At 41.9% G+C, this 14,149-nt stretch overlaps 1 protein-coding gene across 7 annotated transcripts in view; it reads right to left on the bottom strand.

Moving 5' to 3' along the window:
• The window catches only part of SUSD6 (sushi domain containing 6), a 72,661-nt gene that overhangs the window by 34,500 nt on the left and 24,012 nt on the right, over positions 1-14,149 (bottom strand). For 6 of the 7 annotated variants that reach the window (XM_065754691.1, XM_065754692.1, XM_065754693.1 and 3 more), the window contains 2 exons: positions 7,374-7,561; positions 2,997-3,026 (listed from right to left, as the gene is read on the bottom strand). In XM_065754691.1, coding sequence (XP_065610763.1) covers positions 2,997-3,026; positions 7,374-7,494 — 151 coding nt within the window. In that variant the 5' untranslated portion in view covers positions 7,495-7,561. The remainder of the gene's footprint in view (positions 1-2,996; positions 3,027-7,373; positions 7,562-14,149) is intronic. The other variant, XM_065754697.1, reaches the window with a different exon arrangement.

The raw sequence follows: 14,149 nt of genomic DNA, 5'->3' as shown, positions 1-14,149 counted from the left end.
ACCTAAGGTAGCTTTACACAGCCCTTGAAAGACTTCATATATGGAAGCCATTCACCAGTTCAATACAATACTCTGCCAAAGCAGAGTCTCACCTAAGGAGAATTCCTACTTGCAGAGGAAAAGAAACACTCTCCAGAGATTTTCTTCTTTAAAAGGACAATGCTTTTTTAGATACAGATCAACACACAGATAAGCATGTACAAATTCTCAAGACAAAGTTGAATTATAACAGTCCAGTCCAATCACTAGGTTCCAATTAAATCTCATGAAAGTATGAGCACTTTTGAGCTTTCTGTTCAAGTGCCTTTCAGCATCCCATCCTCATTCTTGATTCTCAGCAGCTTGTTACCAGCAGTTTTTTTTAGCAATCCTCATCAGGGCTCAGAATGCTGGGTTTAATACAGGGTCTGGACAGATTCAGCTATAAAAGCTGAAGACTGCCTACAGCTACTCCCCTTGCCTTAGTAGTGAGGGATTGAGAGACCTTTAGTGAGTTTGCAGATGACACCAATCTTACTGGGGGTAGGAAGGTCCTACAGATTGGTCTGGACAGGCTGCATCACTTGGCTGAAGTCAATGGGATGAAGTTCAACAAGACTCAAGTGTCAGGTCCTGCACTTTGGCCATAACCCCAGGCAACGTTAGAAGGGCTGGAAAACTATGTGGAAGAAATAGGCCAGGGGGTGTTGGTCAGCTAAACATAAGCCAACAGTGTTCCCAGGTAGACAAGAAAGTCAAATACAAGAAAGTCAGAAATACAAGTCAGAAAGTCAAAGACAAGAAAGTCAGAAATAAGTGTGTCCAGCAGGAGCAGGGAATTGATCACCCCTCTGTATCAGTCCTTGTGAGGTCACACCTTGAGTGCTGTGTAGTGAGGGGCCCAAACTGAACAAGACATTGAGGCCCTGAAGCATGTTCAGAGAACAGCAATGAAACTGATGAGGGGTCTGGAGCACAAGTCTTATGAGGAACAGCTGAGGGAACTGGAATTATTCATTCTGGAGAAAAAGAGGCTTAGGTGAGACCTATCACTCTCTACAATGACCTGAAAGGAGGTTGTGGTGAGGTAAGTTTTGGCTTCTTCTCCCAGATAACAGCAATAGGACTAGAGGGAATGGCCTCAAGTTGTGCCAGGGAAGATTCAGGTTGGACATTATGAAAAATTTCTTCTCAGAGTGGCCAGGTGCTAGAACAGGCAGCCCAGGAAGGTGGTTTAGTCATCATCCCTGGAGCGTTCAAGAAACGCTTAGATGCTGTACTAAGGGACATGGTTTAGTTGGGAAATATTGGTGATAGGTGTATAGTTGGACTGGAAGATCTTGAGGCCTTTTCCAACTTTGATGATTCTATGATTCTACTTGTTTTCCCCTCATCACCCACATTAAGTATGCTGTGGGCGTCACAGATTTATAATACTGGACACCAGCTATTCCAGCAGTACTTGTAGTAGCAGCCTAGGTTGAAGTTTGCTACAGTTCCAGTTCCTTTTTGTTCTGCCATCGTTCCTGCACAGGGTCAGTAATAGGTGGCAAACAAAAAAGGAAGTGATAACTGCTTGTGCTACTACAGTTATAAACATAAGGGCCTGAAGAAGCAACTGCAAGGACAAATTGCACAGATAAAAGGGAATAGGTCCAACAAGGGGAAAAGCACTCAACTTATCTGGAAAAAATATATATATTTTAGCTACCACTGTAAATACCTTAGAACTCAAAAGGGGCAGAAACAGCAAAAGAAATGTCGAATGGCACAAAGTAGTAGCAAGTAAACTTTTCTGTCCTGCAGTCAGGCCTTTTCCATGAAGCTAGGAACAAACTCAAACTCTTCCCAAAAGACAGGCACAAGCAGAGAAAGAAGGAAGTCTGTGACAGGAGGCATCTGCATTAGAAGACAGACCATCTGTATCTTTAGTGGGGCAGGCACCAGACGTCAAGGGACACTAACATCTGGACTAAAGTTGCAAGTACTTTCTCTTGAAGAATGAAGCTCCCCTTCTGCTTTCTTCTACAACAAAGTGACTACCAGTTTCCACCTTTTTCACTGTAGCCCAAGAAGCTGAGTTAGTTGGACCAGGCAGTTCTTGAGCTATTTCCTAAATTAGCTTGTTTTCCTGCTAGAAACCCTGGCAAAGAACTGATGGCACCTTCATACTAGGCGTGTGTTATATCAGTCTTGCCAAGAGTAAAATTCAGACATTAAAAACTCAAGATTCAGAGGATTCCATCTGCTCTCCTCCTCTCTTTCCCTCTGAAGATCAGAATTTGGTAGGTGGTATGATTACCCTCCCTCACTTTTAACTACATAATTATGAATTCGTTTCTCATCAGGCTCTGTTTCTGTCTTCCCTTTTCTTGAAGGAAATGGGAAGATTCAAGCTAAGATGATCATATTTTAGACTTCAACAAAGATTTACATAATATTTTATATATTTAGAACTAATAGAACCAGCCAAATATGCTTCCCACTTCCTCCTAAAATTACATACCTCTGTAACACATACAGGAAAAGCTTCAGACTTTTTCTGAGCACAGGAAATGAAAAGCTGAGTATTCAATACAATATATCCAGAGTCACGTTCTGTGACGAGATATTCACTTTTCTTGATTAAAGGAAACAAAAGGGGTTTTCTCTTCCCTTTTGCCCTCCCCATCCTCTCTGGCAGTCTTTCAAAACTCTCACAAGCAGCATAACTTTCTCTTTGTGTTTTAATGAATATTCACTCTACATGTTTTTGAGTCATTTAAAATTAAGTACTATAAAGACACACTGAGGTGCCTTCAAGCACAGTGAAACATGTGAAGTTGATCTCCCTCCCTCAAACTGAAGGCAATCATCTCTCCCATATATAAAAGATAAAAACAGAAATGGGGCAGAAATGCATCACAGCACTCAGCACAAAAGTAAAAATGTGAATCTTAGCTCATATAACCACTTACGTTAATCAGTAAAATATCACACTCGTTTCTCATAGCACAGAAATGAAGGAGTATACTTACATGCAGGTCCTTTGGATTTGCTTAGCCAATCTGAAAGATAAAAAAAAATTAGGATTATTGCTATACTTGCCTTAATTCATTCTTCAACCATTCACACTGTTTAAAATTCAACTAGCTGTGTGACTACCTGAGATTCCTGTTACTGCCTTCAAGTCAGCTGCTTAAGAAGCATTGCCTAGAGGTCAGTGTAGAGAGTGTTCCTTAACTAGGCTATTTCTGGGTCCATCTGCATCTACCATCCTGGCAGCCTCACCACCATTCTACAGCTCCTCACCATGCTCTTCCATACCACCCTGATTTCATGAGGCTCTCTGAAGGGAATGAAAAAAGGAATCACACAGAAAACTCCCTCCCTTTCTACAGGAAACTATAGACTTTGGGCTGACACAACACTTGCTTCAAACTTGCACTACTAAGGTCTTCTGTTCATGCACAGTGCTCCACATTTCTATCTTGCTATCCAATGCCACAATGGCCTTGTTTTCACGGCCACTGAATTCATCCCTAGCAGTATAAAACTTCTTCCTTTCTACAGCACAATTAGAGACAAAGGGAACCTCTGCTTCATACAGATTCCCAAGGAATAGGAGCAAGTCTGAATCTGCTCAATGGCTGGAGTGTGCTTTAACAAGCTGTTCTACGCAATGCAAACAAACACCAGTGGTATCCAAGAGCTTCTGTGCAGAATAACCTTGGCACTGAAAAGACCTTAGAGCAGCATGCAGCAGATTGGCTGCAATTGCATCAGAGACAATACACCGAAATGAAGTTGTTTCAGTTTATTCAAGCTCAATTTAATTGTTTTAATGGCAACTCTAAAAATTAAAGGGATAGCTTTATAGTATTTCACACATATCAGTCAACAAAGATCAGGCTGTGTTTAAATCTACATGGACTTACATTTGCCAAGTCTGCATTATTAATTTTTAAAGCTTAATATTATAACTCTCTTCTTTATGAGTACTGATATTTGTTTAATTCAGGGTATTAATACTTATACTAACACCTTCACTTGCATCTCTCAAGAAAGGTGATGCTCTTATCAGTAATGAAAAGCCCAACCTACATTTTGACAGAGCTGGATAGGAATCTAAGAGAAATTACACCATTGAGAACACATGCGATAGGAAGCTTTCAGAATATTTTAGAGACTACAAGTCAAAATTTTATGAGTAATTTATTCTGATCCACTGTGACCCTTTCAGAAACAGTCTGGTCAAATAGGAGAACTGCTATGAATGTGATATACACACAAGGCCTTTGAGAGCTTGGGAATAAACTTAAAGGGACGGAGACAGGAAGCAGGGAGAAAGAATAGGGACAACAAAGAAAGAACAGAGAAGCATAAGCAGTTGTTAATTCCTCCTCTCCAACACTTCCAGAACTTCCCTGTCTCCACCTACTAAGCACCCCAGCACTCAGCTAAATTCCAGAAGAACCCCCAAAGAAAAAAGATGGAAAAGAATTAAGCTGCAGCACTTCAGATTCTTGCTTTCCAAGGCTCTTCTTGGAAGAGAGACTTTTCATTCTGCTCCTTTTTTCATTATTTCCCTCTCAGTTAATCTTGGTGAACTCACTAGAGAGGAAAAAGGCACAACAGTGATCAAGCACTGAAGCCTTCCTAAATCCTCCACTTCTGGCATAATTATACTGTTTGCCCAACACCAAATGCTGCATGTTTTGTGTTAAAATCCGTGCAGTGGTTATTTTTATATTTGCAATTACCTTCCTGCGAGAAGGAAGCAGTTCCCCCAAACTCTGCAGCAGGCTCAGTGACTAAGCAACTTATCACATTCCTCTCACGGCACTCCAGGATATTTGGATAGATTGCTTGAGACAAAGTGCTGAAGACTTTTGTTAAAAATCCATGCATAAATAAAATCAATTTATTACCAGAGGACAGACCAGAAGCTCACTGACTAGAAATCAGTCTGCCCTCTGCGTTTATCACATGTAAAAGAGAGCATACTCCTGCTCAGAACATGAATATGCATCTAGGCCTCCTGAAAGTCAAGCAATAGCATTTCCAAACAGTAAAACAATTGCAATACAATATGTATTATATGGTTCTAAATGTATGAATAACAAACTCCACTTCATCACTCAGAGCTGAGCCAGCCCATTGTCTCCATGCTTGTCTGTCTTTTTATGAGAACATTCTTCATCTTTTGTAGCAATTGTGAACGCGTCACATTGGCCTTGTATTCAAGATAAGCATTACCACCAGGAGATTTAATGCAATCTCTTGCTTCATGTTAACATCGCTTTGTTCTGCCTGCTCTGAATGTTTTTGCTATGTAAACTAATAAAGTGAGGACACTGGGGTGGCTGGGGACAAAGATGAAGGAAAGATGATTTTCCAAGCATCACGTCAGCACTCTTTGTCTCTCCATCTGGGCCCCTGCTCCTCGGCTGGCTGACTGATTAATGTTACTTGTGGCCAGTGCACTGCTGCAGGTGCAGCTCCCTGGGCCTGCAACAGGCTGCCATACACCCCCATCCCTCCCAGCCTCAGAGCCTATGGATGGATGCAGGACACAGCCAGCCCATTCTCTCCCCTCCGCCCCAGGATTTCCCCCTTTGTGCCTTGCCCTCTGCTATGATCCGGGATTTCTCCCCAAGCAAACTCACTTTCTCACTTCTGCTAAAGGAAACGCTTCAAGCCTAGCTACTCTAATCCTATTTAGCTGATGATCTGCCTTGATCAGTTTACCACAACTGGTTTCAGGTCCTGAATCAAAATAACAGAGAAAGGGAAATGATACAGAACCATTCTAGGGTCTTATGACATGATTAACTAGTGCTCTTTCCATGTGACACAGGATATCTCAAAAACAATACTGAAAATGCTCACTAGGATTGCGGTTGCCTTCCCCACTCAGCAGCACAAGGCATTTGTATACTGGTTAAAGATTGACTACAAGGTGTTGCAGTACATAACTGGAGTGTCAGGAAGGAATTGTGCTCCGGCCTCAGTCTCCAGGGAATATCTCACAGGCCTACATCTGAAGCAAGGCTGAGCTATTATCAACAGCTAGAAAAATCAAGGACAGCCTCTGGAAAAAACAGGAAACCTTCATCCCTTTCACACTCTTACTATTTGTTTTGCTAGTCAGACACATTTGTGATTCCCCCACACATCCCTTTTTACCTACAAAAGGAAAGCCAGGTCAGAAAGACACAAAAGTCTGGACTCTCTCATATCAGCAGCTTCTCCCTTCCAACTTGAGGAGTCAGAAACACTAAAAGGAGATCAATGCCTCCCTCCAGACTTGTCTATAGAGGATACTCTCTTTGAGTGCATCTGGCAAAGAACTTTCATTCTGCTCTACCACAGAGGCTAAATCAAGCTTCTCTGATGCTCAGAAATATTGGTCACTGGACATTTTCAGATGCCATGATATCACAAATAAATTGGACATTTTAGAGCTACTGTCAAGAACTGAGGTTTTGTTTTCAAAAGCAAGCTACTAACTGCAGTTGTAGGAGTCAAATCTATCTGGCTTCTTGAAAATAAGTTCCTCTAGGATTCTGTGCAAGAACATGCACCTAAAGCACACAAACAAACTTATTTCTACCATCCTGTTTCACTTACGATCAAACAGCTCTCTACCAACACAAAAACTACATCAGGTATGTGTGTTGACATTTCAGGGTATGTTGGGTAACAAAAAGTATACATTTCATGATGCACTACCTTGTGACCAATCTGTTTTTTTCTTACACTCATTTCTGACAGGAACATCCCCTCATTCTACTGTTCCTTGACTTTTTATGTATCATCCCATTACACTGCTATTTACATTATTCACCACATTTGTTCACCAGATATCAAGAAGTAAGCATGGGGAATGAGGAAAAACCCAAGATGCAGAAGTGATCCAACAGAAGAGTACATTTTGTGAGTGCTCAGGTGCTGGAAGGTGCCACGCAAGCAAAAAGTGAACAGACTCCTCAGCTGCGCAAAAGGCAGAAGTCAGCCTGTGCTTCCAAAACTAATTCACATGAGCAGTTGCTACAGGGCATACAAATAATAGTGCCTATGTGAGGATATCACTCAACTGAAAAATGGTCCATGCTTGCTCTTGGCTGGCTTCCCCAGCTGCACTAAAGAGATGAAAATGGAAGGAAGAAAAAAAAACCTGAGGAAATAGTAGTATAAAGGACAAGCATTCATTTTGCTAGAATGCAAGACTAGTTCAGTTCAGGTAAGACCCTTTGCTTAACAAGCTGTGTTGGAATTTTTCCTGTAAGTACTGAAATATGTATGCAAATGCATCAACCATCTCCAGTTTTCCCACAGATATATAAGGTCATCTCCAAACTTAAACATCTCTCCTCCACCCCACCGTACATGAAAGCAAAGGTTTCACTTACCTGTGGCCTGTGCTTCCAAAATAAAGGTGTCAAAGATAACTAGCAGAAGAAACAACCCATGGCTACTCAAGGCAAGAGATGATCCTGTGTTGCTCTTTGGTGCTACCATTCCATGGCACATCTTTTACCCACCAAGGTTTCTTCTAAAAAAGTTTCTGAAAGATCTGGTTGGTTAGGAGCACCTCAATCTAGAAAAAGAATATACAAAAGAACAGCAAGCATGAGCAAAACATTTATGACATCCAAGGGGAAGGAAAGAGAAATTCAGAAACAAACAAGAACAACCTTTTGCATTTGCTGGCATTCAGAAAACTTACTAAGAAAGTATTCATAGTATCAAAGCAGAAAAGGCAACCTCGCGCATAGGAGATACCAAAAGGAGTTGTATTACATTAGAGACCAGAAGTTCTCACTTGCCCCCTAAGAGTTCAGGTACAAAGACTGCCCAGCTGCAATTAGTTTCAGATCTTCCTTTCAAGACAACCCCAGAGGATACAGAATCTGGAGAATTTGTTCCAGAACGGTTTAAAGAAAGCCAGTCTTCCTACACCCCCCTCACCTTTCAGAAGATGCAGTAGACTGTACTAGACAGCTAGGATAAATAAATCAAATGCTTCCTCAGACACCTGGAGAGGCACAGCAAATCTGACAGCCAGCCAGCAGGCAGGCAAACACACACGAGGAGGAATGTAAAACAGCCTGAAAACCTCAGGTATAATGTTCTGGCAGTATACAGTACAGCAATTAAAATTGCAGGATGTGACACTGCTCATACCTGAGGACTGACAAATTCAACCACAGCCTGTCTGACACTGCCACACTGAAAACACAAACCACAGTTAGGACATTGAGAAAGCACAGGCTGAACCCCAGCACAAGCCAAACCCCTGTTTTTAGTGAAAAAAAGGCTCTTAAGTATACAGTCCCACTGAGCTAGCCAGCAAGACTTCTGAGTTTTGAATCCAGATGAATTACAATGTCATGATAAGAATAAAAATCTGTGTAACGGTCATAACTTAGAAAGGAGAAAAAGAAAGGAGAAAACTGCTATAAAGACATCTGGTCTACATTCCGTTAAAAGAAAAAAAATACAGAGATTCATTTCAACACTTCTACTATGCTGTTCCTTACACAAACACCTAAAGCTACCAGGAAGAAAAAAATATAATTTACTTTGCAGAAATCATCTTCTCTTTACAGTTAACCATAGAAATACTTTTAATTTTGAAGCAGTCTCCCTTCTAGTCACAGCTTCTTCAACTGAATGGTGATTTTTTTCAGCAGAAGGGTGATTTTTTGGAGGGAGTCAAGTTTCAAAACTATTGGATAGCTCCAAATAAATTTAAGTGTAAAGGCAGGTGCTGTACCATTTCATATCCTGTGTGATTAGATATGAGACTTGGTGAGACAATGCAACCTTGAGATCCTTAAGTACTTCTTAGACAGATTCAACATGCCCGCACTGACCAGAAAAACACAACTCAAACAGCCACAACATACATTTCCAATTACTTAGACAAAAAAAAAAAAATAGGAAAAGTAACATTATTAGAAGGAATATGCAAATTTGATGATAAAAGATTGGTGATTCTAGGGAGAGAGTGTTTCCTTAGCTCCACGTCACTGCTTTGCTCACATCTAACTCAAAAAGGGCCATCTTTAGCATTTGAATCTTTCACATGAATTAATCACTACCAAAGAGGGCTTATTTGTCTGTATACATCCCCAGCTTGAAATGCAATTTCAAGATGATATTTAAAACACCATGCACTAAGTCTGGAGCTGGTGCTACAATAAACTCTGCCTGCCCCATCAGTTTCCTGCTTAATTTGGTGAGGGAGAAAGAGAAATGAAGTTATCCCATTCTACATTTGTAGCAAAGTCAATACATTTCTAATACGTTCCACTTATGAAGACCTAATGCTTTGTTCACCAAGCTCAGCCCTCCTACCAAGCAGGAAGGATTAAGGATGCTGCCACTTACCTGCTAGACTTCCTCCAGCAGCAATTAGACCACAGCATGAAAAACACTCCTCTGAAGAAAGCCAAGCCAGCCTGTCAGTACATCTGCCCCCTCCATGCAAGTCAAATCTCCTGCACAGATTTTAAGTTGCTATTCAGCTGGAACATGCCAGCATCTGGTCTGTACTGCAGGCCAACAGTTGGGTGCTTCCTTCTGAGTCACACAGAATTACAGCTCAACACAGCACACAATTTTCAGCGAACGGATGTCTTGATTACAACAAGACCAGTCTGCTCTTTCCATTCCAACTTAATGAAGCCTTATTAGTACACAAAACTTTGCATGTCTTGCCAATTCAAGGGCAGCCTTCCCTGCCCTGGGTCAGGGCTTACTGCATGACATCAGCAGGCAGGAGAAGGAGGGAATACAACATAATTATGACAGAATTCACAGAGACGCCCAAGGTGTGCTGCTCTGTCTCAGAGACATTTTCATCTCCCGAAGATGATACATGCAAGCTAGAAGCCTAATAACAATAACCAATAGATATCTACATCAAGAATTTATTCTGGGGAAATCAATTACTGCTACTTCTTGATTAACTAACAGATGGCTTTAAAGCACACTGCTTTCTTCCTCTTCTAAAAAGCCAGGCATGGTTTCCCCATCTCCTTCTAGCTCCATGTTGCTTGAGTCCATGTTATCAGGAATAGTGCCTGTTAGATGCTGGGCTGCCCCATAAGGAATGCCTAAATTGATGCTCCCATGTCTGCAGTAACATCCCACTAAGCTGATGCTGCTCAGTGTGAGAATTGAAAGAGACAAAGGCAGAAAAACAATTTTGTTCTAGATAGCACTGATAACTCCCTCTGAATTGTTAAAAGACAATGGATACAGGTACTGCCTGCAGGAGTCCTCCCTCAGGCTTCAGCCAAGTTACAAAACTTGCTCCCATCTTGACTTTCCCTCAGCAAAATTAGAAGATGAAGGAGATTCTGGCTAGATAAGGTCTCCTTTTAGCCCAGAGGGGAGCTGCTTGTTGGGAAGCTATTTAAGCATTCAACTCTCTGAAAGCTGATCGTTGTTTTTAGCACATTCCTTATACCTACAGCTCGCAGGGAAACAGCTTTCATAACTTTCCAGGCCTCCACCTCCAGAATTTAACTGGTAACACACAAACAGCTCACTGAGGGTCTGTAGTGCTGCAGGGCTAACCTTTTCTTCCCCAGCAGAAGCATCACACATTCACAGATAAGACTATCTTCAATTGCCTGCTAGTAAAATATTACTTTTTATTTTCCCACTTCCCCATCCCAGTGCAGCTGAACACTGAATAGGAACTCCTACAATCTGGTCCAACTGCTGCCAATGAAAACGAATAAATAAACGCACCACAAGGAACTGAAGTTTGCTACACTGACAGTCCTTATCTCAGGGCACAGCATGGTGTGCTATAGAGAGAAAACAGAAGCTAACGGGGAAAAAAAACCAAGTGTTCTCCCTGTTCTAGCAGCGCCAACACAATGTAGAGCGCACACATTTATCAGCAGAAACATACTCTCAGGGAGAGAGCTTAACAATTCACAGGTTCGTGTAAATCAAAGTGGTTCCCCTGTTTATACACAACAACAAGGAGCACACTGGCTTTGTTACAGGATCCTAGCAGTAAGGCAGAAGCCCACAGTAGCATGAGGATATAGAAGTGGAACGCTTCAAACCTGTTTCATGTGCCACAGCCTCTGCTAAAGGGTTACGGGAGGATTAAAGTCCAGGCAGATGTTTTCAAAGATAATATTTAGTAAAGTCAGCAGTTCCCTTAAATACAGTAAGGAGGGGAGGGGAGATTTTTCTTGATTAACTGCTTCAAGTCATAGAGGTCATTTTGTTTTCATTTTAAATCTGGAGAATATAAACTGTCCTGCATGGCCACAAAGTCCACAGCCCACACCCTCTATGGGAAGGCTCTGAATAAAGAAAGAGCTCTTTGCTTCCTGGTTCCATCCACTCCTGGCTCCTGCAGGTACTGCAGGCTGAGCCATGCACCAGCAGCCTTCCAGGGACCCTCCAGCCCTGCTCCCAGCACCAGGAGCTGCTGGCCTCACAGTAACAGCTTGCTCCTACATGAATGCCCCAAAGTAGGCACTGGCTTTCCCTGATAGCACACACGCCAGACTTCCCACTCCCAAACCACAATGGGCCCTTTCCAAAGATGACACACTTGCTTTTGGCAGCAGCTTCCCCAGGCTAAGCTGTTCAAGGACCTCTGCCATTTTTCCTCTAGACCTTCAGAAGCTGCCAATTCAGACCCTTCAATAGAAAAATCACAACACAAGCATGCATATGTTTTCTAGGATTATGACTAATTTTCTGATTTTTTCCCCATTTCATCATCACAGTGCTCCTAGGTTGCCACGGAAAAGCGATCTTTGTAGGGGGGTCATATGCTCAGGATGTGAAAAAGCAGCAGTTTCAGGCAGTTCTGGTGCACTGAGGACAACAGATGTTAAGAGTTGGAGGACAGCCTGAGGCACTTTGGTTGCATGAGGTGCCTGGGACTAGGCTGCATATTCTCTATGTCACTGTTGCTGGAGAAGAAGTTTTTAACCTAGATTCTATGCAGCGTCTTGGGAAGTGTTAAGTATGTTTGGAATGCTACTGGCTTACTTTTAAATACCATGCTGCAAACTTGCCAAAGGAAAATGAGTTATCCTCATGCACATCAGAAATCTTTCTTTTAACCTCTTCGTTTCTGTCTCCTGCCTCGCAGAACAATATTCAGAAATTGCCTGCCATGCACTCAACAAAGACCGTGCCACAGAGCAGGACTGTTTTGCCTCATGGCCACACTGCGGGCAGAACTTGACATGTACACTGGCTCAGAGGGTTTAACTTTCACCTTCAACCACTGTTCATGTTTTTATTATGTTTTTATCCTTATTTTGCACACCTTCAGTGAGCAAACTTCAAAAACAAACAAAAAGCCCTCTAAATCCTCATCCTCTTAACTGGCTGATGAGAAAAAAAAAATCGAGTCCAAGTGACAGCAAGAGGAAAGGATTTCCTAATTTACCTACTTTCTGTAGCTAAACCAGTTTAACTGAAAGCTGCTAGAAAAATAATTGTATTTTTAACTTTTTGGGATATCTCAACAGTTAAACTGTTCAGTTTAACTAGCCACACACACAAAAAAAAGCATTTCAAGTTATCTTACAGCTGTTTAGAAAATATTCTGTCTGACCCATCAGCACAGTCAACTCTCATTTATCCATGATAACTGGAAAATGTAGAAGAGGAAAATTAAGAATAGCTATATCACCTATTTAGCACCCCCCACCAATAATCAGATAATGCAGATTGCATGTTTGGTAGCTTAATTTCACACCTTCATCCCTAAATTATGAAAAAGCAGAGGGCTGTACTGAACAACAGTAACTTCTGCAGCAACGTGTCAGTTAGGGTATCCCAGAGACTGGGACCAGCACACAGCCTCCTGCAAAGAGTTTTGGTTGAAAGGGGCCCTGAGCTCCAAAGCTCTGCTGCAGACAGGCACGGCTGCATCCACTAGATCAGGCTGCCCAGGGTCCCACTGGCAATTCAGAATTTTGAGTTCCCATTCAACATAAGGCGTGCAAAGAAGCAGGTACAGGGTTGCCAACAGGAAAAAAAAATGGTATTAGGCAGTCAACATTATGAAAATTGTAGATGCCTTACCATTCTTCATCTTGGTTTGATGGACAGAAGGAAGTTTGAACGTAACAAGCACAACAGCATCTGATACACTGCAGGTGCTGAGAACACCTCACTTGCTGACTTTCTCTGTTTTTAATTACCAGCCAATGAAAATGAACAAGAAAGAAGGCACACAGCCTAAGTGACTCTTGCAATCAGTAGAAGAAAACACGACACCTCAGATCCCTTCTGCCTTAACCTTGGTTGGTTTCCATGTAGTCATCTCCTTGAGAACCACAAGACACATTTGTGTACTTTGAAGAAATTTTCTGTACTGAGGGGCCGCGATCCTTCAAAGAAAACACAGCAAAGTGTATTTTCACTGCGCACTTTAAAAGTCCCTTGCTACTTCATTCTCAGCAGTAGTTCACAGATTTGCAACTCCTACAGCCTAACCTGCTATTTCATTGCTTATGCATGGTATATCAAAGATTTAAGAACCAGCCAGCCATACTATCTTCTAAGTAAATCTGTGCACTGCAGCAGTAAATTCCACCTTGGCAAGAAGGCATCAGAGCAGGCCTCTGAAAAATGTACTTTACATCAGGAGCTAATGCATCACCCATCTGACTGCAGGGGACAGACCTGCAGCAAGGTGCTCTGATCTGTCAACACACAGTAACTGAAACACCAGAGCTGCTAATACACAAGATGTTTTCCATTTAATTGACTTGCTTTCCCATCCTGCGACAGTAAAGCAAAGCTTGTGCTAGGATCTAGTCACAATTAAAAAACCTGACCATCCTTTCAAAAGAAGGAAGGACACTTACAGGCAGCTCAGTTGCTATGAACTTCCAGGCACCAGCAGGAGGAAAAACAGAGTCATGAAGGGACAGGGTTGAGAGTTAGACAAGTTAATATATGTAACACCTCTAATGCATTGCAAATTTCTGTGCTATTACAAACAGGCTTATAGTGATGGTGTCATGGCACCAATGAATCATGAGAAATGGGTTAAGGAAATACTGTATCCACTCTACTAATTTTTTTTGTTTTGCAAGCATACTGACATTCATGGTATCTATGGGATCAAGTAGACACAAGGGAAAGCAGAAAATACATCTCATTCAATCTTCCCCATCCG

The sequence above is a fragment of the Cyrtonyx montezumae genome, unplaced genomic scaffold, assembly GCF_038088225.1.
Source record: "Cyrtonyx montezumae isolate F1298 unplaced genomic scaffold, pur_monq_1.0 scaffold_10, whole genome shotgun sequence".
Lineage (NCBI taxonomy): Eukaryota > Metazoa > Chordata > Aves > Galliformes > Odontophoridae > Cyrtonyx > Cyrtonyx montezumae.
Note: the sequence above shows the minus strand (reverse complement) of the source record. Positions and strands in the feature narration are given on the sequence as shown.